We start from the raw sequence: 26,210 nt of genomic DNA, 5'->3' as shown, positions 1-26,210 counted from the left end.
TCGTGGTATTGGGCATCAATCAACAGTCTTCGTGAGTGAGGAAAAAGATATATTAGTAAAAAATATTGGTAAAAAAGAAAAGAAAAAAAAAAACAGTATACAGACCTGAATAAGATATTTCACATAAAAGACATAAATTAGTCCACAAGACAAAATGATAGTTGAATTTATAAAATAAATAAATAAATAACCCCATTCAAGTTTACATCCACTTGATTCCTTACACTATTCTTTACTGAATAATTCACAGCTGTTTTTTTTTTTTTTTTTTTTTTTCTGTTCAGTAAGTTCCTTGTTTGTCCTGAACAGTTAAACTGCCCGCTGTTCTTCAGAAAAATCTTCCAGGTCCCACAAATTCTTTTCAAATGTTCACTGATGGTTCAGAAGGTAAAACTGGTGCATTAAGAGCCGGGGGTGAAAACATTTTGAATATAAAGATTAGGGGGAAATTAAGTAAGCCTCTTTAATGTAAGTCTCTTCTGTAGCTACGGAAGGGCAGTACTGAATGAAAGAAATATAATTTTAGGTGAAATAAGAAAAATGTACACATCTTTAATGTGTTCAATAGTTTAGACCCCTGGCTCTTAATGCAACAAGGGACTCACGAACAACTTATCACTAAACAAAACAAACTAATTAAAATTCCGCAGTGTAGGCTACACAGTATTAAGAATCAAGTGTATGTAAACTTTTGAAGTGATATTTTAATAATTTTAAAATATTATTTTCTCTTGTGGAATATATGCGTCTTTTATGTGAAATGTCTTGGTCAGTACTAAAAAATATGCATTTTGTGTGATCCCTCTTATTTTGGTTAAAAAAAAAAAAACATTTTGCAGATCTTTTATCTAATACTTATTAGTACATAAAGTGTACATATTAGTACCCAAAAGGTATGCGCCAGCTTTTGCGTTTCTTTCTGAGAGTGTTGTGAAAACATGTATAAAGTTGACTCTAGTATTTGTAATTTATTGGCATTTGTTGTTCAGCCATGACTTAACATGTCTTAGTTTTAAGTAAATAAAAATAAAGTGTCATCAAGGAAGAGTAACATTACCATAACTTTGTTTAGAAAATTTGCAATTGTTTACTTTCAAATATGGTTTTATAAGACAATTAACATGAATGTTCAATATTCTTTGCTTCTGAAAGATACATTATAAATAAATATACACATGCAATTTTTTGTCAAAAACAACAACAATAGCTGATGGTATTTATTTTTAGGAAGGAAATGCTCCAAAAATCTCCAAAGGGGAACTATAATGGAGAGGGAAAAGTATGGCAGGTGAAAAAATAGAAATGTCCACATCATCCCTGGTGAAAAACTTCCCTGGTTGGCTGGTTTTAGCTGGTCATAGCTGGAAGGCAGGCTGGTTTTAGAGGGGTTTTGGCCACTTTTCCAGGCTGGTCAGGCTGGACTTAGCTGGTCAGGCTGGGAAACCAGGTAAAACCAGCTACATCCAGCTTAAACCAGCTAAGACCAGCCAACCAGCCTAGGCTGGTATTAGCTGTTTTTCAGCAGGGATAGACAATATTAGAAACCTAACTGCAACTTACTCTTACTTAAACTAAGCCTGAAGAGGTACTGTGAAAATCTTTATTGTGTGATTTCTGTAGCTTTTCTAGCTAAAATGGCATTTCAAATGGTTAAATGTGTTTTTTATGTATTAATAGTCAGGACACTTGCATGCATCTTTCAGTATTTACTTTGCACATTTTTTTATTTGTACACAGGATTGTGCAGTAGGTTAAAGGTGAAGGGGTCATTTCGGGGAGGAACAATGATCAACAAGTGCTTCAGTTTCGGGTCATACCTATAGCGTTCAAGCAGCAACTCTTTATCTCTTTGCTCCTTCTCCTTCTGCATTTATTTCTCTTTTTTTGGCCCTCTCTTCTGGCCAGATGATCAAAGCGTGACACTTTTCTTGTTCTCTGTGGCTCTTCCTGGACATCCACGTGGTGCTGGCTCTCATTCTTGGGACCTTCAGGAGAGATTGCACAGAACAGCTCTATCTTGGGCTCATCCATCTCCTTTTCTGAGAGGCTTCATCCAAATGGCCTTGTGTGGATCTGGAGTCTTCCATTTCATTGGGGTCATCTTTATCTTCCTCAAATCCCTGGACCTCCACCATTTCACTCTCCTACACTTCCTCCAGCGTATCACTGTCACTCTCCACCCAAGCAGCCATTCTTGGATTTATTTCAGCCTCCAGTAGTCGGGGGTGTTCAGACTTGAGTAGGTCACAGACCTGGATGGTCTTCCCTGTGTACTCCACATACTCATTCTCCTCATCCTCTATGTCATTGAGCATAAGTTGTGGAGGCGACTTAAACTGGGAAAAAGTAGACAGCTGAGGCTTCAAAAGGCAGGGAGGACACACTTTAGTTGAAGAAGGTTGCAGAGCAACAACTTCATCAGATGCAGGAGTGGAGCTTGGAGGAACCATCAGTCGTTTGGGAGAACTCACTTGGGAGCATCAGAGAGAAAACTGTCCATCAAGTGCTACAGTGGGACGTGGAAGAACTAATTCAATGTCTTACTTGCAGGTTCTTTTCTTGCAGTTGTGAAATTTACAAGCAAGTTCTGAGTGAAAATTGTTTCTACATCAATTTGCTTTCAGTGCAAGCTCAGGTACCTGGCGGCGTGTCTTCCTGCACTTTCTGTTTTTGGCAGTGAAGTCGAAGGCCTCACTCTCACCCGTCTTTGTCAACAGTGCCCATGGAAGTTACTCAAGTGCCAGCGTAAGCAAAACTATCAAAAAGTTGTCTAAATATGCCTCTAAACTGGCATTGTAAACACAGAATGCTGCAAAGTAATACTTTTGAGTTATTAAACTTTTAATGACTTTTTAAATTTAGTTTTATTTAAAAAAATAAATAAAAAAATTACATAGTAGATGTTAGTTAGACTGGTCTTGGTTGGTTTTAGAGGGGCTGAAGACCAGCTTAAACAATTGTGAAATTATTATATTAATTATTAAAGAAATTAAGAAATTAATTATTAACCATAGGCGATGCTGTCTGTGCTGTAGACAGCATTCAAATGAAGTTTATCATGAATAAATGTTACATAGTAGACATTAAATAAAATAGGCCTACAAGAAATAATTTGTTATACATACCGCAGTCTTGTAAGTCCATTAACTCATTGTCTTATTATTATTATTGCCTATAATAGGTTATATTTATTTATACCCCCCCCCCCCATCTTCATTTCGATCTCTATTATTATTATGTAAATAATTAGACTCATGGCTGACTGTGTTTACTAAGACTGAATTTATGGCAAGAAAATCTGAACTTCATCATAAACTACAGATCAACTATCAAAACAAACCCATGCCCTTGTGTGATGATTCAGCAAAACATTTAATAAGGCTGTAATTTAATTTCATCTTCTTTGCTATTGTCATCAAATACTGAATTGCCTGAGTTTGATTGGGACTATGGTCTCTAAATATGGAGAACAGCCCAATACCGCCTTGAATACCCTTGGAAAAAAAAAAAACTATTCACACCAGAACTTACAAATGTTTGGTTTCCTCGTTGGACTTTTAATACATTGCGGTGACACAGAGGGGTCTATAGAATGTAACCTGGTTCAAGAATAATGCAACACCTAATTCCTGAAAGGCCCTCGGTCCAAGTGTGCTCTGAAAGATCTATACCTATATCTTCAAATGTTGTGTAGGAGGAACCCTTGAGTTATTAAAATATTCATCAAATCTAGAAACAAGACCCTTTAAATTGAGATCAGATGTCATACAAATATAAAGATGTTTAGCGGATTGGTAAGTTTGAAAATGAGTATATCACTTTTAACATAATTCTATACCTGTAGATACCTGAAGAAACGAGAAGGGGTTAATACAAGTAATCATTGTGTTTTCTAAACCTCATCACCAGAATGAGTTTGCAAATGATGTTTGAGGTCGCTTTGATATGTGAAACTCTCCTCACACTGAAGACACTTGTAAGGTCTCTCTCCTGTGTGTGTTCTCATATGAACCTTTAGGTTTCCTTTAATCGTGCAACTCTTTCCACACTGAGGGCAGGTGAAGGGCTTTTCTCCAGTGTGAACTCTCATGTGGTTCTCAAGGTTTGCTTTGTATGTAAAACTCTTTCCACAGTGATTGCACATTAAAGGCTTTTCTCCGATGTGAATTTTAACATGATCCTCAAGGTGATTCATGTCTGTGAAACTCCTTTCACACTGATGACATTTAAAACTGTTCTCTCTTGAATGAAGCCTCATGTGATTATTAAGGTTAACATTATTTCTGAAACACTTTCCACACTGATTGCATGTGAACGGTTTCTCTCCAGTGTGACTTCTAATGTGAATCTTAAGGTTTCCTTTAATGGCGAATCTCTTTCCACACTGAGGACAGGAGTAAGGTTTCGCTCCGGTGTGAATTCTCATGTGGACATTAAGGGTTTTTCTGTGTATGAAACTCTTCCCACACTGATCACATTCATGCGGTCTCTTTCCAGAGTGAGTTTTCATGTGGACGTTAAGGTTTTTTTTCTGTGTAAAACTCTTTGCACACTGAGTGCATATGAAAGGCTTCTTTTCAACGTGAGTTTTCATGTGGATTTTAAGGCTTTCTTTACGATTGAAAATTTCTCCACACAGTTGGCAGGTGAAAGAGCTCTCTCCAATATGAGTTACCAAGTGAGGATTGAGGTTTGTAGTTTGTGTTTTTTGAGGGTTTTTTGGTGAGGAATTCTCTTCAGTCAGAAAGCAACCAATTGGTTTATCTTCGATATTCAAATCATGATATTTCTCATTCTTATCTTTCTCTTCTGTTTCATTCAGTTCTTGACTCTCCTCTTTCAGTGCCATCAGGTCTGAAAGGTAAGAAGAAAAAAGAGCCGTAAGAGGAAATCAGTGAAAAATCTTTTAGCTTTAAATCGGTTTAAACAATCAGGATAAGCGTAAGTAATTACCATTTTGAATAGCCGCTATACCCACAATCTCTGTGCACTGTGTAAACAATGAGTGTCGTATTCATGCGACAGATCACTTCCGGCGTTTGCGTAAACTACACCAGAGCGCTACACGTGTAACATGCCTGATGCTAAACTCGATGTGGCTGTGTATCAAAGGTAAAAAATTATATAAATCCTGTTCAGTTTCTCACAATAACCGATCGTTTCGTGTCTTAGGACATCAATGTATCGTCACAAGCCGCAGGGTGTAATTTTGATTTGTCTGTGCATGTTTTTGTTTACTTTTAAAGGTTTGGTGTCCATCTACTGCCATTATATGGCTGACAGTCTGCACCGGTTTTCGTTAAAAATCTTTGTTTATGTTCTGCTGAAGAAACAAAGTCACCTACATACAGCCCTGGGGGTAAGCAGATAAACATCAAATTTTCATTTTTGGGTGAACTATCCCTTTAATCACATATTGATATAATATATTTATATTGTCATAATTTCACAACAAACATTAGAAGGGAACAAACAGGAACTTATACTTATAAAGGATAATAAACACAACAGGTGCGAGAAATCAAACAATCAAACTGAACAAGAACAAAAAGTGACCAAATATGAAAAAACAGGAACTGAAAATGAACAACATTGACAGTATAGGTTTCGCTTTAATGCTGCATTCCCAGCCTGGTCTCATTGTTTATAAAATATACATTTTTCAATGTTTTGACTGATGCTAAAACATGCAATTTTCACTTATTACACTGTTTAAAGCAGTTTTTAATAAATTACTAATTTAGTTATTAGAATTTTTATTTCATTGATAAATGATTTACATTTTTAGACCCCTTAGCCTAACCCCAAACATAGCCATTGTATAATGAATATAAAAATATGTACAGTATAAAAAAAACACGACAGACAAGTACAATCACAACAACTTTTTTTTTTTTTTGCAAAAAATTTCCAAAATACCAAATATTTCAAATGACAATGCATTGCAGTCGCAGTCTTCTCTGACACAATAGTTTTATATGAGGTGCAGAGCTAAATGTAAGGGTGTTTTCTGTCTTCTGTGGTGCTGGACAATTTAATCAAAGAGTTCAGCTTTGAGAATGAAAACCAACCTGTTTGTTCTTCAGTATCTTCATGTTTGACTTCAATCCTCATGTTTTCACTCTCCTCTTTAATAAACGCCATCTTTCAAATCGTGTGTCACGTGGATCTCAGCTGCTTCTTCAGGAGTTTTTCTGTCTTTGGACACTTCGTCCTGTTTAAGATTAGATTAATTAACAGAAAAAAATGAATAAATACAAACTGCATTTTTAAATGCAGAAACAATCTCTAGGTGTGTCTCAATCAGCTCTAGTTCAGTTGTCAGCACAGAAACCCTAGCATTCAAATTAATAAAATAACTCAAATTATATAACCTAAAATGCTACCGTTTGTATTAGTATGTACTGTTATGTAGGCTGCATTAATACATTCACGTTCATAAAAACATTTGCTATTGATTTATAAAAGTTGTCATTACAGGTGTTACATGCTCGTTGTTTTGAGCAGCAGGAGTCGTCAGTGAGCTCTGATTCGAGTGATTCAAAACAGTGAATCATTTTGCGATGCGATTGATTCAGTGAATGAAACTAAACGTTTCTGTTACTCCTGTGCACATGCTGTTTACACGCACAAAATAAACTTAATTATTATCTCTAAATAAGTCTTCGCAGTGTTACATTGGTTAAAATTCTGTACACATTCATATATAAATCTCTAAATGAGTTTTATTTAAACACCATAAATGAATAAAAGCACACACCTTCCTTAAAGCGAAACACAGATGCAGGAGTGCGGCGCAGCCTTATGACGTCACATCGCCAGACCAAAATAAAAGTCTTGAAGCGTTTCTCCCTTGCTGAGAAAAAAAAACCCTATAGCAGGGTATTCATAATATTTAAAATAAATATAAAACAACTTTAATCTGATTAACTAATGCAATTTTATTTGTAAAGTTTTGCATTTTAATGAACTTATTACAATAAAAACAAACAATCTGCAAGTGTTCAATGTACAATACAGTTTAGGGTTACCACTTTTACTTGTTTATTTTCTTTACATGGGTATTATGTTGTTTATTAATGTATTAAATGTAATGTTTCATCTAATAAATTAATGCTTATGTGTCTGACTTATCCTTAACAAGCAAATCATAATATTACATTGGAATGTAATCCATGTACATTGTATTTACAGAATTTTTACAAATTACAATTTGTGACCCAGTGTGTGAAAACCAGGCCAAATCTAATTCTGAGATGAAGTTTGATTTTAGCCATTCATTTCACTGGGATTTCAGTTGTTGACATGGTTTTACTCAGTTAATATTAAATACATAAATGTGACCCTGTACCACAAAAAGTCTTAAGTCAATGGGGTATATTTGCAGTAATAACCAAAAATACATTGTATGGGTCAAAATCATTTTTTTTTTTTTATGCCAAAAATCATTAGGAAATTAAGTAAAGATCATGTTCCATGAAGATTTTTGTAAAATCCCTACTGTATATATATCAAAATGTAATTTTTGATTGGTAATATGCATTGTTAAGAACTTAATTATGACAACTTTAAAGGTCATTTTCTCAGTATTTTGATTTTTTGCACCCTCAGATTCCCGATTTTCAAACAGATGTATCTCGACCAAATATTGCCCTATCCTAACAAACCATACATCAATAGAAAGCTTATTTATTGAGCTTTTATATAGCGCATACATAATAGTTGTGTAAAATTTTACATTATGACTGGCTTTGTGGTCCAGGGTCAAATATTTGTATTATTTTCACAGACTGTTCTTTATTTCATGGAGAAAACAATAGCTAGGTTTTCACAGTTTGGGATCCATTTTAACCTTATTTAGCAATTAACCTAAATATTGTTGATAATAATTATACTGTCATTGCAATGTCTGCTTCGGGAGAGACTTGGAGTACGAAGAACTGTCTGACTGTGCTTTGATTTTTGTTAGCTCTGTCATTGCGGAAATGATGCTCTATGGAGGCATTTTGTCGCACGACATTTTTTATATTTTACTCTCTGCCAACACTTGGCAGACTCTGCTTAAAAGACCCGCCCTTTTCACTGGACAGTCAAAAAGACCAATCAAACTAACGATGACATCAAGTATTACCCAATCAACAGTAGGAAAGGAGGCATCTTCATAAAATGCTTGTGGGATGATTTGCATGAGACAAAACCCGTCCCATATTGATTCAAAACGGGACGCGAAATTTTATTCTCAAATACGGGACGATTCCGTATTTTAAGGGACGGGTGGCAACCCTAAAGAGTTCAATGCCAGACACACTAGTTAACTGCTCAGAGATGTCTTATGAGCAGCAGTAGTTTTTTTTTTGAAGGCTCTGACGTGATCAAAAAGCTGGGTGATAATCTGGTCCTTTCCCTGGAGCTGAACATTTAAAACATTGAGCATCTCTGTTACATCCACAAGGAAAGCCAGGTCAGAGAGCCATTTCTTGTCAATGGGCACTTGAATATTACCATCCTTGCTTTCCTGAAAAACTCTGATCTCATTACGCAGATCAAAAAATCTCTGGAGAAATTTTCCTCTGCTGAGCCATCTGACCTCCTGGTGGCAGGCCTGTCACCAAGGGGGGGCATTGGGGGGCAGTGCCCCCCCAAGTGACTCGAGGTGGCCCCCTGCCCATGACCGCGAGTTAACTTACTTTTGAGAACGAAAAACATTGATCTAGCATTAAATACTGCCAAACAAATCATCTAGCTCTAAAGGAGCACTAATCTCTACAACGGTAAACTAATATGAAGCTAATAAATAATCGTTTCCGTAACCTTTTTTTATGCACATTTTGGGATATCGCATAAAAAACGCTGGATGGAAGCGCCAAGATGCGCATACATTCTAAAAATGCGCGTAAAAGCTTATGTGCTAAGTAGGATAAAATTCTTATCCAGTAAGAAAACATGCACATAAACTCGATGGAAACACTTTTACCTAGCCTAATACATTCCTTGAAGCGCATCAAAAAATTGACATGTGACTTTGCGATGTGATAGCATAACTGGACCAACCAACGGACCGATCTCATTGCACAGCATCTTAAATTCTAGTATATTTTAAAATGCTTGAGGAAAGTCTCAAAGTGCTTCGTTATAATAAACTCCCAGAACTGTTTTCCTAAACAGTAGCCTCTGAAATAAGATAACATGACTGCATTTCATCTGCGCTCTCTGAAGATCGTAATTTATTATATGCCAGAATGATCATAGGCTATAGCCTACAGTGCCTTCTCCTATACTGCAGAACATTTATTTTTGCTTCGTGATATTTAGCGCAAGTTAATCAGGAAGTGACAATTTTGTTCTCTTCAACTCACTGGATGGTAACACTGCTTTATTCACAAATGTTTTATGCGATATTCCAATTTTGCGCATAAGTTTAATTAACTTTGGATGGAAACATACTGGCGTAGCAAGCAGGCAGGCAGGCACGCACTGCTCATGGGATTCTGTGTTGGGAGAAAACCAAAAAAAGGGTATTAAAGAATAAAATAAATAGTCCTAAACAAAATATGTTTCACTTAAGTAATTAGCATATTATCAAAACCAAATAAAAAAACTGCGACATGTCTACACTGAGTTCTGGTTCGTTTAGTGACCGTGCAGCAAGCTCATGGAATCAGAGAAGGCTGAAAGCCCTTTATTTTTTACGAAAGCTGTTTTTATAGTGAGTGCAAATAGAAGTTAACCTTTTACAGTTCGGAATAATGTCTTATTCTTATCTATGTGACCAAAAATTACATATTTTATGTTGGTTCCGCTGTAAGGAAAAAAAATGTGTGTGCACTGAGTTCCAAAATCTGTAAAAATGTTGTTGTGCGACTTTGGTAAGCGCTCCGCTTGACTGACGGTCGGACCATTTCCCGCTGACACAGGGACGTAATACGTACACTACGTACGCTGGCAGCGATAAATTGCCCAGCTGTTGAATTCAGACACAGAAGATGAGGACTTTGATGGATTTTTGAGAGAAGATTGATTAAAAAAAATTATGTGAGTGTATTGATAAATAGTAGAATAAAGTTACCAGACAGACAACCAGGTAAGTAATGACGATAAGATTTATTTAAACAGCAGAGTGATGGAGATAATGCAGCCAACAGGAAATGGTGAGTATGAGACTAAGGATATGTTTGATCCAGAGATGATAACCACAATGGAACTAATGATCCTTTTCCTTGCAGATTTGAAGATGGGAAGATTCCAGGAACGATCGTCGGAGGAAACTCAACAGGCTTACGGTACACACACACACACACACACACACACACACACACACACACACACACACACACACCGCTGGAGACTGGAGCTGGACAGACTTGGACAAGACAGAGTACAGGTAAGTAATAACAGGTAAGTTTCGTTAGTGTAACTCGCAGAGGGAAGCACTAGGAGTCCGCTTTCTTGCAAACGAGCCCGGACACTGAGCGTGTGTGGAGAGAATATTTAAAGGGGTGTGGTGATTGGGTGCAGGTGCGTGTGATTTAGAACTCAGGTGATTGTGATCTTTGTGTGACTGTGGATGCAGAACCTGGGCAATCCGTGACAACTGTTTTGCTTCTGTTACCTTTTTTTGTAGACCGTATGTTTTAGCATGCGCCTTATAATACGGTGCGCCTTATGTATGGGTTAAGTACAGAAATAGACCCCGTAATTGAGACTGCGCCTTATAATCCGGTGCGCCTTATGGTGCAGAAAATACAGTCTGTAATGATAAATAATAAATAATGTCTGTTTATGAGATCATAAAAAGTGTGCCCCCCTATGAAAACGAAATGTCCCCCAATGAAAAATTTCTAGCGACGGCCCTGTCTGGTGGTACAACACATCACCATATTGCGCATCCATCTCTTCCATCAGTGCCTTGAACTATCGGTGAGAAAGCGCCTTGGAGCATATATTGTTAACAATTTGGACGACGTCATGCATCACATCCACAAGCCTGACAGATTTAGCACATAGTTGTTCTTGATGTAAAATGCAGTGGTACTTAACAACTTTTCCTCCACATTCACTGACTTTCTGAGACACTGATGTAGCAAGGCCAGATTTCCTCCCTGCCATTGCCGGCGCTCCGTCAGTTGTAATGCCAGCCATCTTCTCCCACTTTAATTCATTTTTTTCCAACACTCTCTTAACAGCAAAAAAGTTATCTTGTCCTTTAGTAGTACCAGAAAGGGTCTCAATGCCAGCCAGCTCTTGTGTCACTTCAAAAGTTTAATTTACTCCACGCAAAAATACCAACAGCTGTGCGGATTCGGATATGTCGGTGCTGTCGTCGCAGGCTATTGAATAGGCAGAGAACGCACTTGCCTTTGTCTTGATTTGCTCGCCGATGTCTTGAGCCATGTCCTCTATATGCGTTGGGTGACAGTATTTCTTGACAGGCTAATTTGTGAGAACATTCGTACCTGAGAAGGACAAACTGCTTCTGCAGCCACTGCAAGACATTCCTTGACGAACTCTCCAGTAGCGAAGACTCTTCCACTTTCAGCAATTAGAGCGGAAATCTGATAACTGGCCCGTGTGGCGCTTTCTTGTGCTGTTGAAGGACGTAGCAGCGCGCTCTGTTCGAGTCGAAGTTTAGCAAGCAGCTTGTTAGCCTTCTGTTTTCACGCCTCGCCGCTGTACTTTGAGAAAGCTGCAGAATGTTTTGTTTCATAATGACAACAGATATTGTACTCTTTCAAAACAGCAACCAACTGTTTGCAAACTAGACATACTGCCTTTGATTTGACTTCAGTGAATAAAAACTTGTCTTGCCAAACTTTTTTTTTAAATTTCTCTCATCTGTGTGCCACCGCCTTGATTTCTCCATTATTGCGTTTGTTAATTTGTTGATGTTAATTGACGTGGGGTGTCGCAAAGCAGGCGGTGCTGCACCTTGAATTGCGCATGCACGAAAAAAAAAATCGAAATTAATTTACATTTAATATCAGTTTACTCTTTTGTAGTTCAACAATAAAACAAACAAAAATGTTATGTCACACTACAAATGACGATCTGTGTCGAAGGCATCCCCCTTCCCCCCCTCTCTTCTTGGATGGTGTGGCGGGCCAAACCAAACATTACCCTAGTTTGGGCATCTCTGTTCTAGTATGCCTAGTAAGGTCTTGATTAGCTGGTTCAGGTGTTCAGATGGGGTTGGAGCTAAATTCTGCAGGACACCAGCCGTCTAGGACCGAGTTTGGGCACCCCTGGTCTAAAAGGCAAAACAGGCATGTTTGATATTGATTTTTAAATCTTTTAAAACAAACAAAAAAATCAAGTATTCATACTTCTATTTCACATTTATGTAATTCACCCATTACATCATGCATTAATTAATTTATACATTAATCAAATTTCCATGTCCCAGCAGGCACACAATGTCATTAGACATTTGGTTAAATTTGGGTTACAACGTCAGGCAAACAAAATTCATTGTCAGTCATACATCTAATGTCAATTTTGATGTTTTAGGTTGTGTTGTAAAGCAACCAAATTCCAACATCCATTTGACGTCAAATACTGACATTTAGTCAAAAAATAAGGTTACCAAATTCCAACATTTCCTAAACAGCATGATAATAGAGAACAAAACACAACATCCCCTTACCCTCTTTATGGTAACTTCAACAGATTCACAAAATAATATATCCTACAAGATACAGGTAAAATACTTCACCTTGAGGAGGCGATGAACATGGAAGTAGAAAATACGACACAGTAAGGGGGAGAGTGGGCCAAGATGAGCCTTTTTTTTTTTTTTTTTTACTTACGTGGTCCTTAAGATAAGGGTAAAAAGCAGAAGTACAATGAAAGTATCTGAAGTAATTTTCAGGATGTTTCCTATCAGTTTGAATGATCAAAATGTATCTATGACAAATGGTTCTAAATATATGGCTTCCTGTGTTCCCATGGCTCAAAACAAACCAAATTTTCAATTTCAGCCTTTAATTCTTTGCATTTCTGAACAATATGTTGAACACCAAAGTTGAAACCTTCTCAAAAACAGACTAAACAGAGTTTGTAGTGTAAATGTTCACATTTTTGCTTTAAATGTGACCAATATCAGATTTCTAGTGTGAACAGATCATGATTCTGAACTGGCCTGCATGTGCAAACAAATGATACAAACAGGGTTTCCAAGTTTTTACAACAAAATCTGCCTAATTGCCTCACAAAACTACTGTGGTTGGGTCAACCCACAAATTTGGAAAACAACCAGAGGAAACAGTGGAAAAAGTAGCCCAATTCCGAGAAGATACAGTTGATTTGGCAACACTTGCGCAGCACGCCGTCATACGGAAGTAAACGTGGAGGATATAAAGTAAATGATTATGTGTTTAATACTAATCTGATCTGCTGCAGAAGCCAGTGAAATTATGCACAGGCAATATGAAAAATAAAAGACAAGGATGTGACAAAAGACTGTAATGTTTGTGAGTTCTTTCGCAACTGATAACATTGAGTAGTATGTAAAATCTTTTAGGTGACTCACACTGCGGTCACATTGCAAAACATCTGACCTGTATCAGATTTAGTATCACAAATGGAAGAAATTCCATGTGGTTTGTGCTGTTCACACTGTCATGACAAAAACAGATCTGAGTCACATGTGAGCGAAAATTGTAAAAAAAATATATATATATATTTGCAGTTAATCACATGACAAACTGTAGTCTAATCACTCCGGTGTGATTGTACATGTTAAAGAGCTACTCAATTTCTGTCAAAACTCTGATCAGGCTTTTCTCCAGTGTGAATCTTCATGTGTCTATTAAGGCTTCTTTTTTGAGTGAAGCTCTTTCCACATTGTTGACAGGTGAAAGGCTTTTCTCCAATGTGAATTGTCATGTGTGTTTGAAGTGCTCTTTTTTCTGTGAATCTCTTGCCACATTGTTGACAAGTGAAAAGTTTCTCTCTAGTATGAGTTTTCATGTGGACATCAAGGCAATATTTATGTGTAAAACTCCTTGGACATTGAGAACACATGAAAGTTTTTTCTCCGCTGTGAATGTTCGTGTGTTTATTAAGGCTTGATTTTCGACCAAAGCTCTTTCCGCATAGGTTGCAGGTGTAAGGCTTTTCTCCAGTGTGAACTCTGATGTGGGCATCAAGGCTGTGTTTATGTGCAAAACTCCTTTCACATTGAGAGCATGCATAAGGCTTCTCTCCAGTGTGAGTTTTCATGTGGTTTTGAAGTTTGCATTTTTGAGTGAAACTCCTTCCACACTGTTGGCAGCTGTAAGGTCTTTCTCCAGAGTGGATTCTCATGTGAACATTAAGGTGTCCTCTTTCAGTAAATCTCTTTCCACACTGTTGACAGGTGAAAGGTCTTTCTCCAGTGTGAATTCTCATGTGGACTTTAAGGTATTCCTTTCTGCTGAAAGTTTTTCCACACCGTTGGCAGTTAAAACCACTTATTTTTATTGCTGTCTTTTGTGCTTTTTTTTAGTATGTGAGCAACTATATGATTTTTCTCCAGACATGAAATCATGTTTCTCATGCTGGAGATCATCTTCCGTTTCATTGAGTTCTTGACTCTCCTCTTTCAGTGTCATCAGGTCTAATGCAAAAAAAGACAAATCCAAATTAACATCATTTTAATTGCTCAAGGCACAAACATCAAACCCAGCAACATTTAGATCTTCAACATAGTAAACTATTATAGGAGGAGTTACACGTAATCTCAAAACATATTCCCATTATTCAAAGTGACAATGATAAAAAGAGCAAAAATATCATTTATTTATTTTTAGAGCTGGACATTTTAATAGGGATCAAATGATTGAGTTCAGCTTTGAGAATGAAACCAACCTGTTTGTTCCTCAGTATCTTCATTTTTGACTCTGAATGTTTCTTCAATGTTCTCCTCTTTAATAAACACCATCTTTATAATCTCGTCTGCTTCACCTGGAGTTTTTCAGTGTTTGGACAACTTGTCCTGTTTAAGATGAGAATAATTAACAGATAGAAAAGTAAATGTAAACTAAACATCTGGGTGTGTCTCGTTCTAGTTCAGTAGTCAGTGCACTGAAAAGTGAATCAGTCAGAGTTATAGTTAATGAATTTAAACAACCTGATAAAATATATTACACATTTAAATACATAAAGTTAGTAACTATTTGTGATATTTACTCGCACATAATTTTCAATAGATTAAACTTTCATGAAAACATTTGCAGTTGTTTTATTAAAGTTGCCGCTGAACATGTTTGTGTTTATTGTTCTCGTCACTGTTTGTCGTCAGCATGCGTTGATTAAAAGCTTTGAATCACTGAATCTTTTTCCGAATTATATGATTCGGTTCAGATGATTCGGATTCTCAGTTTCTCATCACTTCTTTAATATACTTGAACGCTGTACTGATTTGCGACATTTGGAGCGAAATATGTTTTTATTAATATGAGGATGCGCTTTACTCACGAAACAACATTAAAAAGTATTACAACGTTATATTTAAGATCGATTCATTTATTTAAGTATCTTGTAAAACGTGTAAATGGACAGAACAGATCGCATTGATTAAAAAACTTAAAAAGCACAAACCTCTTCTTCTTCTTCTTCTTCTTCTTGGTTTTTAACGGCGGTTGGCAACCAACTTAAATAGGTGCATTACCGCCACCTTCAGCTCCGGAGTGTGGAACAGAGTTTCACAATCTATTTACCAAACCCGTTTTTCTAATAAAATCAAAGAAGACTTTACTATTTATTTCGCTTGCCCATTTTATTAGAACCTTAAAATGTATTTCCTGATTTACATTCTTTCTTATTTCTTCTATCATTGGACCTCTTTCTTGTTCATATCTTCTACAATCAAGAAATACATGAGTTACTGTTTCTTCAACCTTACAGTGTTCACATAATCCGTTTGGGTGTTTCCCTATTATTTTAAGTGTGCTATTTAAATTTGAGTGCCCTAATAATATTCTGCTGAAGATAACCTCTTCTTTCCTTGACTTACCTATACACTTAATGTTTTTATTTACCTTGTTTAATAAGCTGTAAAGGAATCTACCCTTTGTCCCATTACTCCACTCTACTTGCCATTCTTCTATCAATTTACTCCAGATTAAAACCTTCATCTCTGATTTACTTAATGGAACTAGTAATTCTATTATTTCTTTCTGTAAAGCTTGTTTTGCTAATTTATCCACTTCTTCGTTTCCCCTTATTCCCATGTGAGCTGGAACCCACATAAAACTGATTGATATACCATTCTGGACAATTCTTGAATGTATATGTAGTATATTAAAAAGAATATCTTGGTGACTAGATTTGAAAGATCTCAAGCTCTTTAAAACTGAAACTGAATCTGTACAGATTAAAACATTTTCAGGTTTTATTTCCTCTACCCACTGTAACGCCATAAGGATTCCTATCAATTCAACAGTATAAACTGCCAAATGATTTGATGTTCGCTTTATTCCACTAATCCACTGATTACTAGTAACTTTGGCTAAAAAAGCAGCCCCAGTTATTTGATGTTCTGGATCTTTTGATCCATCTATATATACTTGAATATGTCGAGGATATTGGACTCTGATATATTCTGAAAAAGCATACCTAAAATCAACTTCTCTTTCTGTTCTTTTAACCTCCAGCAGATGCTGATCTATATGAGGTGTTATATAAACCCATGGTTCACACTGCTGGATATCAACTGTTGGACTCATCTTGATATTATTTACCTGTAATTCTTCTGCATAAATTTTACTACACCACCCAAAGCTTGTTCCACATTTTGCATTTTGTTCCCAACACTTATTTAAAATCAGTTTTGTAGGGTGATCATCTTTATGCCCCTGGAGGTTAGCCCAGTAATTAATCATTAATTGTTTCCTTCTAATTTCTAGTGGCATCTCTCCTACCAGGACTTGTAAAGCTGATATAGGTGTAGTCTTTACTGCTCCACAACATTGTCTCATTGCTTGCGCTTGGATTTTACAAAGTTTTCCTAACAGGTTTTTTGAGGCAGAACCATATACCACACAGCCATAATCAAAAACAGACCGAATCATTGCTACATATATAGTTTTTAATGAAGAAAAACTGGCCCCCCATTCCACTCCACTTATACATCTCATAATATTTAAAACCTTCTGACATTTCTCAACTATTTTATTAATATGTTCAGTCCATAAGTTTTACATCAAAATAAATACCTAAAAACTTAAACACCTTTACCCTTTCCAATGTTTCCTCATACATTTTCAAACTCATTTCTGGGATATCCCTCTTCTTAGAAAAAATAATTGTTTTAGTTTTCTCCACTGAGAATTTAAATCCCCAGTCAAATGCCCATTCTTCAACTCTCCTAATTGCCTCTTGTATTTTCCTATTAATAAATAATACATTTCTTCCTTTTTTCCACAGAGCCCCGTCATCTGCAAACAGAGACCTACCAATATCTGGTTCTACTTGATTAAAAACACAAACCTCTCTTCAGCCGAATCACAACAAATGCAGGCGCCTGGCACAGCTTCATGACGTCACATCGCAAACCAAAATAAAAGTCCCGTTTACACACTGATGTCTATGAAATGCATATGTTAATGCATTTCCATAATTATTAGCATGGTAAATCTAGAAACCTTTATATTGGCTGAAGGGATGACCCCAAATTTGACATATTTCCCTCTTTTGACTAATCAATGATGTCTAATTTTCAATAACTGCTGGTCTTTTTTTTTTTTTTTTTTTTTTTACTTTTTATTCATCAATGAACCCTAAAAAAGGTTCCAAATGTGTGTGTGTGTGTGTATATATATATATATATATATATATATATATATATATATATATATATATATATATATATAACAGCACAACTGTTTTAAATCAGCATATTAGATTTCTGAAGTATTGCATGACACTGCAAACTGGAGAAATAATGATGCTGATTATTTAGCATTGCATCACAGAAATGAATTATATTTTACATTTTAAAGAAAATATTAATGTTGTATTGTAATGACATTTCCCAATATCACTTTATTTTTTTATTTTTATCACATAAAGGCAGAGATAATAAGATTAAGAGACATTAGACCAACACTGTACCTTATTCCTTTTGTGTCATACATTTTTTATCTGCTTTAATTTTTATCCTTCTTTACCATGCATTTAATTATCTTCTATCAATCTTCTGTGATTCTGGTGAGCCACACATTTTAAATGTATTGGTTCAGGGGGGTGTTCCATAAACCAAGTTTACCAAATAAGTCAGGCTTATTTCAGTTAGTCTGACTTATTTTGAGCCAAATCAAGTGACAATAAGTCAGACTAACTGAAATAAGCCTGGCTTATTTGGTAAACTTGGTTTATGGAACACCCCCCAGGATGGGCCAATAAACTTGGAAGCCATTCTGGTGGTAAACAAACGTACAGAGAAAGAAAAACTTAAAAACAGTCTGTTAAATGGAAAACCAGATGACAAGCAAGCACAACTGTGAACTTAAGTGTTGTTGAGGGTGTAAAAACAAACAAACAAACAAACAAAAAATGCCAGCATGAGAACCCTCTCAAATGATGATTCTGATCTGATTCAGATTTGATGATTTAGCAAAAAGTTGCAATTGTAATAAATTGTATTTAGATATTTCATTTCTGATAGTGTTTACTAAGGCTCAATTTATGGCAAGAAAATCTGATGTGAACTGCATCATAAACTACAGAGCAACTATCAAAACAAACCTACACCCTTAATAAACCCACATTTATTAATAGGCTGTAATTTACAGTTGCAGGTTCCAAGTATGACTATGATGCAAGACACCCAAGTTCCTATCTTGGATTTGTACTGAAATGCAATCCATATTTCATGTTGTTTTTGTTGTTGTTGTTGTTGTTGTTTTTGTTTTTTTGGCATGACAATTCCATTAAAGAGCTTCATCATAACATTATTATTTGAAGGCTGTCATCAGGCATGATGGCCACTGCAAGCTCAACCTCTCATCTGTGAGATACTGTTGAGGTATATTGTACAATGCTCAAAGAAATAAAGGGAGCACTTCAACAACACAATGCAACTCCAAGTCAATCGCACTTCTGTGAAATCAAACTGCCCACATAGGAAGCAACACTGATTGACAATAAATTTCACATGCTGTTGTGCAAATAGATAGGTGAAAATTATAGGCAATTAGCAAGACACCCCCAATAAAGGAGTGGTTTTGCAGGTGGTGACCACAGACCACTTCTCAGTTTCTATGCTTTCTGGCTGATGTTTTGTTCACTTTTGAATGCTGGTGGTGCTTTCACTCTAGTGGTAGCATGAGACAGAGTCTACAACCCACACAAGTGGCTCAGGTAGTGCAGCTCATCCAGGATGGCACATCAATGCGAGCTGTGGCAAGAAGGTTTGCTGTGTCTGTCAGCGTAGTGTCCAGAGCATGGAGGCACTACCAGAAGACAGGCCAGTACATCAGGAGACGTAGAGGAGGCCGTAGGAGGGCAACAACCCAGCAGCAGGACCGCTACCTCCACCTTTGTTCAAGGAGGAGCAGGAGGAGCACTGCCAGAGCCCTGCAAAATGACCTCCAGAGGGCCACAAATGTGCATGTATCTGCTCAAATGGTCAGAAACAGACTCCATGAGGGTGGTATGAGGGCCCGACGTCCACAGGTGGGGGTTGTGCTTACAGCCCAACACCATGCAGGACATTTGACATGTTTCCAGAGAACATCAAGACTGGCAAATTTGCCACTGGTGCCCTGTGCTCTTCACAGATGAAAGCAGGTTCACACTGAGCACATGTGACAGAGTCTGGAGACGCCGTGGAGAACGTTCTGCTGCCTGCAACATCCTCCAGCATGACCGGTTTGGCAGTGGGTCAGTAATGGGGTGGGGTGGCATTTCTTTGGAGGGCCGCCTCCATGTGCTCGCCAGAGGTAGCCTGACTGCCATTAGGTATCAAGATGAGATCCTCAGACCCCTTGTGAGACCATATGCCGGTGCGGTTGGCCCTGGGTTCCTCCTAATGCAAGACAATGCTAGACCTCATGTGGCTGGAGTGTGTCAGCAGTTCCTGCAAGATGAAGACATTGATGCTATGGACTGGCCCTCCCATTCCCCAGACCTGAATCCAATTGATCACCTCTGGGACAGCATGTCTTGCTCCATCCACCACCTCATCAGGAGCATGCCCAGGCATTGTAGGGAGGTCATACAGGCACATGGAGGCCAAACACACACTACTGAGCCTCATTTTGACTTGTTTTAAGGACATTACATCAAAGTTGGATCAGCCTGTAGTGTGTTTTCCACTTCAATTTTGAGTGTGACTCCAAATCCAGACCTCCATGGGTTAGTAAATTTGATTTTCATTGATAATTTTTTGTGGGATTTTGTTGTCAGCACATACATCTGTGTAAAAAACAAAGTATTAAATAAGAATATTTCATTCATTCAGATCTAGGATGTTATTCTAGTGTTCCCTTTATTTTTTGAGCAGTGTATTTGCCAGCCTTTACCAGGTGAAGAAAGACACACTTTGTGTCCCATAAAGTCTCAGGTAGACAGTCCAGAACCAGGCAGGAAAATACTGAATAGTGGTGAAACCACAACACATATTAGATAAGGGATTAACCTGAAATTTTCAAGTTATCCTGTCTGATTTTTTTTGCATTAAGCAGAAATGTAGCTAAATTAAATTACTATGAAGATTTATTCTTTATTTTTGCTCAAGAGACCTGCTCAATCATGATTTTAGTGCCTGCACCACCTGAGAGTCTCCACAGACAGAGCCTGTGATGTGACTGTTGTCTGCACAGTGCTGCAGAATATTTCCAGCCTAAGAAAAGAAAGAGCTCTCAGAGTTGCTTTGGATATTGACTAGAACAATGTTGCCATCTTCCCAGATAACAGAAATAGACTGGTCAGAGAACAATACGTAGCAAATTATTTAAGTTAAATATGTTTTGATTTAGCCTGTGCTTTAATAAAAGATAATGTATGTCACTCTTTCATTTTTATTCGGCATGCATTGGTAGCACACACTGTGTGGTTATCTTCCTAAATTCTAGTTCCACTTCACTGGATCAATGACTATGTAGTGTACCGGACATTCATGAAAAACCCTAAAAGACCACTGTCACGTATCTGGTCTATCTCATCATGAACTCTTGCACACACATTCTGGACTTCAATCCCCATAAGCCACTGCACCAATCACTGCACACAGCTGCTCCTCGTTTCCCACTGATCTGATTGCTGCATACACCTGTTTATCATTTACCCACATGCATTTAAGCCACTCACACACACAGCCACCTTGCGAAGTCTTATTGTTCCTATGGTCGTAATTCTAAGCATTTATCTCTGTGTTGGATTCTCTGTGTATGACTCTGGACTGTGTACCCCGTTGACGATTCCTGCTACCTGCCATTGCGACCATTGCCTGTCTATTGAACTGTTTCCCGGATTACCTACGTTGTTCCTGTTTCCTGGTGATTATTCCTGCATGTTGACACTTCTCAATAAAGCCTTGCAAATGGATCCGCACGTCTCTGACTCCTCCCTGTGACAGAAGACTTCGCCGCTACAAGGATCCAGCGGCTTTATTCGTCAGCAGAACAACCGACCGTGAGGATGGATCTAGCAGGAGGTTTAATCGACCCCGTAAGTGTGCTCTGCAGCATTTTTCAAAATGGCCGCTCCATTGTGCATTATGTGGATGAGTTCATCACATATAGCCACCTGGCATCATGTGATGAGACCATGGTCAAGGAGTGCTTTTGGAGCGGACTCGACCCCCGTAATCAGTTCCAACCTACCTGATGAAGACCCCAGCTGGACTCTCGCACAGTATATAGACTTTGTCATGTTTCACTGCAAATCTCCGTTTACTGTGGGTGAGGTCGAGTCCGCTCACAAGATGTCTGCCCTTCCAGAGCCTGCTGCAAAGATGGCCGCCACGCCAGAGCCTGCTGCAAAGATGACCGCCACGCCAGAGCCTGCACGCAAGATGGCCGCCACGCCAGAGTCTGCACACAAGATGGCTACCATCCCTGAGCCTGCTGCAAAGATGGCCGCCACGCCAGAGCCTGCTGCAAAGATGGCCGCCACGCCAGAGCCTGCTGCAAAGATGGCCGCCACGCCAGAGCCTGCTGCAAAGATGGCCGCCACACCAGAGCCTGCTCTTCCAGAGTCTCCGCTGGAGACGCCCAGCCCTCCAGAGTCTCCGCTGGGGTCGTCCAGTTCTCCAGAGCCCGCTCCTCAAGAGCGCCGTCCAGAGCCCTCTCCTCAAGAGAGCCTTCCAGAGTCTCCGCTGGTCCCGCCCAGCCTTCCAGAGCCTCCGCTGGTCCCGCCCAGCCTTCCAGAGCCTCCGCTGGTTCCGCCCAGCCTTCCAGAGACTCCGCTGGTTCCGCCCAGCCTTCCAGAGACTCCGCTGGTTCCGCCCAGCCTTCCAGAGACTCCGCTGGTTCCGCCCAGCCTTCCAGAGACTCCGCTGGTTCCGCCCAGCCTTCCAGAGACTCCGCTGGTTCCGCCCAGCCTTCCAGAGACTCCGCTGGTTCCGCCCAGCCTTCCAGAGACTCCGCTGGTTCAGCCCAGCCTTCCAGAGACTCCGCTGGTTCAGCCCAGCCTTCCAGAAACTCCGCTGGTTCCATCCAGTCGTCCTGAGATTCCTGTCTGCCCAGTTCTGGTCACGGAGCTCATGCATGGACTGTTCCCACCCACCCTCCCTGCTGCTCCAGTTCCGCCACCTCTGTCTCCTGACAGTCCCTCTGCTCACCCACATCCCACCTTCGGTGCAGAGGACTTGCCGTGGGACTGCCAGTCTCCATCGGTGTCCAGACTGAAGGACCCCTCACCATCACCTCCAGTCTCAGAGTCCTGGACTCCACCTCGGCCCTCCGACCCTGCGGCTCCACCCCGGCTCTGTGCTCCCTCGTCTCCGTTGTCGGCCGTCGGCCCACCAGCTCCTCCGGGCTCCATCGTCTCTCCGGCTCCGCCCCGGTCAGTCGTCGCCCCACCTTCGCCTCTGGACTCTACTCCTCCGGCTGCGCCTCGTCACTCCGTCCTGCCGGCTCTGTGGACCTCCTCCCTCCCGTGGGCACAGCCTCGATCCTCTGTCACTCCGGCTCCGCTGCGTACCTCCGGACCTCCATCTCCGCCGGGGTCGCCAGAGCCTTGGGCTCCGCCTTGGCCCTCCGGATCCTCGGTGTCACCTAGGACCATCGACTCTCCGGTTCCGCCTCGGGCTCCACCAGCTCCACCTCCGTCGGTCGGCCCCATGCAGGAGCCAACCCTTCCCCCACCATGGCTTCTCCCTCCGTCGGCTCCGCCTCAGTTCGTGGTTCCAGTACCCCTACATGGACCTGGCCCTCCATCCCTCCCCCTGTTCCGCCTCCGCTCCACCACCCTCCAGGTTGTATTATGTGGTTAGAGCGTCTGGAAGCCGCTCCTTGGGGAGGGGCTCTGTCACGTATCTGGTCTATCTCATCATGAACTCTTGCACACACATTCTGGACTTCAATCCCCATAAGCCACTGCACCAATCACTGCACACAGCTGCTCCTCGTTTCCCACTGATCTGATTGCTGCATACACCTGTTTATCATTTACCCACATGCATTTAAGCCACTCACACACACAGCCACCTTGCGAAGTCTTATTGTTCCTATGGTCGTAATTCTAAGCATTTATCTCTGTGTTGGATTCTCTGTGTATGACTCTGGACTGTGTACCCCGTTGACGATTCCTGCTACCTGCCATTGCGACCATTGCCTGTCTATTGAACTGTTTCCCGGATTACCTACGTTGTTCCTGTTTCCTGGTGATTATTCCTGCATGTTGACACTTCTCAATAAAGCCTTGCAAATGGATCCGCACGTCTCTGACTCCTCCCTGTGACAACCACAATGTTTTGGGGTTTTTTATTTTATTTGGAGAGATAAAATAACAATGATTACACATTGTGATACAATCATGGTTACAGTGTCAACTGAAATCACTAAGTTCTCTGTCTAGTTTCTGGATTTCCAAGTCCAGTTTCCTCAGTGTCTTGCATTTAATTTCCATCTCAGGGTCCATGTCCTGCAGCTTTCTCTTGTTCACTTTGATCTCGATTTCTGCCAGCTCTATCTGTCTCTTAAGATGCATGGGATAGAGAGGTCTGACAGTTGGTGAATTCTGTAAAACACACATCAATTAGCACAGCAGGACTTGAGTATAATTTAGATTTACAATACTCAGTATGTTACCAAGTTGCACTGTTACAAATGTGATATTTTCTATTAGCACCACATCGCTGACTTATCCATTATGGACTAAAAATTTCCATAAAATCGACATGATACCTCAAGCCTTCTGGAGTCCAGCATCTCATCTTCATCAGAAGTGAACTCCACTGCTGCAGAAGTGTCTTCCCTCTGCCATATTCAACACAACTTGTATTGTCAGGACATGCCAAGCCTATGATTTTAATAAAGAGTACTCACCGGATCAGAGTCTGCTGGCTCCAGAAGTGTAAGTGTGTTACCAGACACTGCAAGGTAAGGCAAAGTCAGACAGTCCACATAACAAAATCTAAATATTTGATTGTTTTCATGTGCAGTAGTACAGCAACAATGTATCTTGTGTGAAGAGGTCAGTTTCTCCTGCTGCTGTCTCTCTCTGGATCCCTTCCATCACTGGCTTCTCTTTATTCAACTCCTCTGCTAAGGTCAGGTCTTGGGTTGGAGGGCCACACTCTGTGCCAGATATATGAGCCTTTTTAATGTTCTTGTTCTTCTTAATCTTGACTTGCTGCTGGGTCCTTTTTTGGCCAGACATGTCTGTTCTGTAACAAGGATTAGAGACATAGCATAGATTAGAACAATCAGGTAGATAAAATTAGATCAAATTATAGATTAGTTTAAATTAATTAGACAAAAAAAATAAGAATAGATAAAAGAGTAGATAGATGAGATAGATAAAATAAACTAACAACAATCTTCATGATACATTTCCTGAGTAACATTCATGTCTAATGCTCACATTTAAGGCAAAGTGTGCAACTGTTAACTTGTGGAAATGACAAGCGACTCCTTGAATTGTAATTATGATGGTTTCAGTGGAGCACTGCTTATTTGGACTACTTTTGCATTCAATCGATCTGCTATTGTCTGCCAGGCCTTTTCTCTTTGTTTTATTATAGCAGCCATTTTAAATATTATGTTTCACCTCTTCATTTTGCATTCAATCGGTGGAGCTCAACTGTCCAGGACTGTGGCCCTCCAGGAACTAAGCTAAATTGTATTGTGTAACATTTCATACCTGCTTCCATCTGTTTTGGTGCTTTCTTTTTGCTGCCATGTTGACAGCTGATTTGCTGTGAAGAAAACAAAAAATTAAAATTAGCATTAGTTCAAATGTATGCCAAAAAACAGTTTTCTTTGAGCCTGAAGTCACATTGTTCCTTGTTTATTGCACTGGCTTCACCCAAAGTCATCTTTGAAACACCTCTTGGGCATCCAAGTGCAGCACCTATTTCTTTGAATGGGGAAACTGCTCACTAAGCTTATGATTAAATTTCATATTTGAAATCACCAATGAAATCTGACAACAACTGTCTCGTAACATTTGTTTCTTGTAAAAAAAACAAACATACTTTTTGTCTAGATCAGTCAAACATATGCTTCTCAAAATACTGTCGATTTCTATAGCAAGTGGAGCTTCTAAAGGCAGCTGGGATTACTTGATTAATTCTCCATGTTGAGCGTTACACTTTCTCCCAAGCATAAGTAATAGGAGTGCAACATTTTCCTGTATCTAGAGTCTTTGTTTCACCATTTTCTTCTTCTCAATCTGCTTTTAATATTACTCCCTTAATCTCTCTTCTCTCTTACATTTCCTCCATCTCAAGTGCAAGAAACTTTCTCTTCTCTGCCTGTTTCTTTACCCTTTGCCTGTTTGTTATTTTTTGTCACTTTGTCTCTCTCTTCCTCAACAGGCCTCTTTGGTTCTACAGAACATATTAAAATATTAGACAAACTTTTAAGTATGGGTGCTTGCCAATGCATCTTACAAAATATTTTTTGTGGCCTAATTTGCCCTTTGTAACAGTTACACAGCAGCATTGACTAGTTTGTGTGAATTTAATGGCAAGGTATGTAAAAAGAAAGCATAGTGTTATAAATGTACATTTTAAAATAGAGAAAAATAAAATATTTACAATGCTAATAACTTACAAAATGCAT

At 39.2% G+C, this 26,210-nt stretch overlaps 1 protein-coding gene across 1 annotated transcript; it reads right to left on the bottom strand.

Annotated features, from left to right (window-relative positions):
• Positions 1 to 13,746: 13,746 nt before the first annotated feature.
• LOC141333359 (uncharacterized) lies at positions 13,747 to 14,385 on the bottom strand. Its single transcript, XM_073838343.1, has one exon. It carries the CDS (start codon positions 14,383 to 14,385, stop codon positions 13,747 to 13,749), a length of 639 nt encoding a protein of 212 aa, XP_073694444.1.
• Positions 14,386 to 26,210: the final 11,825 nt, after the last annotated feature.

Source organism: Garra rufa, chromosome 4, assembly GCF_049309525.1.
Source record: "Garra rufa chromosome 4, GarRuf1.0, whole genome shotgun sequence".
Classification (NCBI taxonomy): Eukaryota; Metazoa; Chordata; class Actinopteri; order Cypriniformes; family Cyprinidae; genus Garra; species Garra rufa.
The sequence above is the reverse complement of the archived record's forward strand: the minus strand, read 5'-3'. Positions and strand labels throughout refer to the sequence as shown.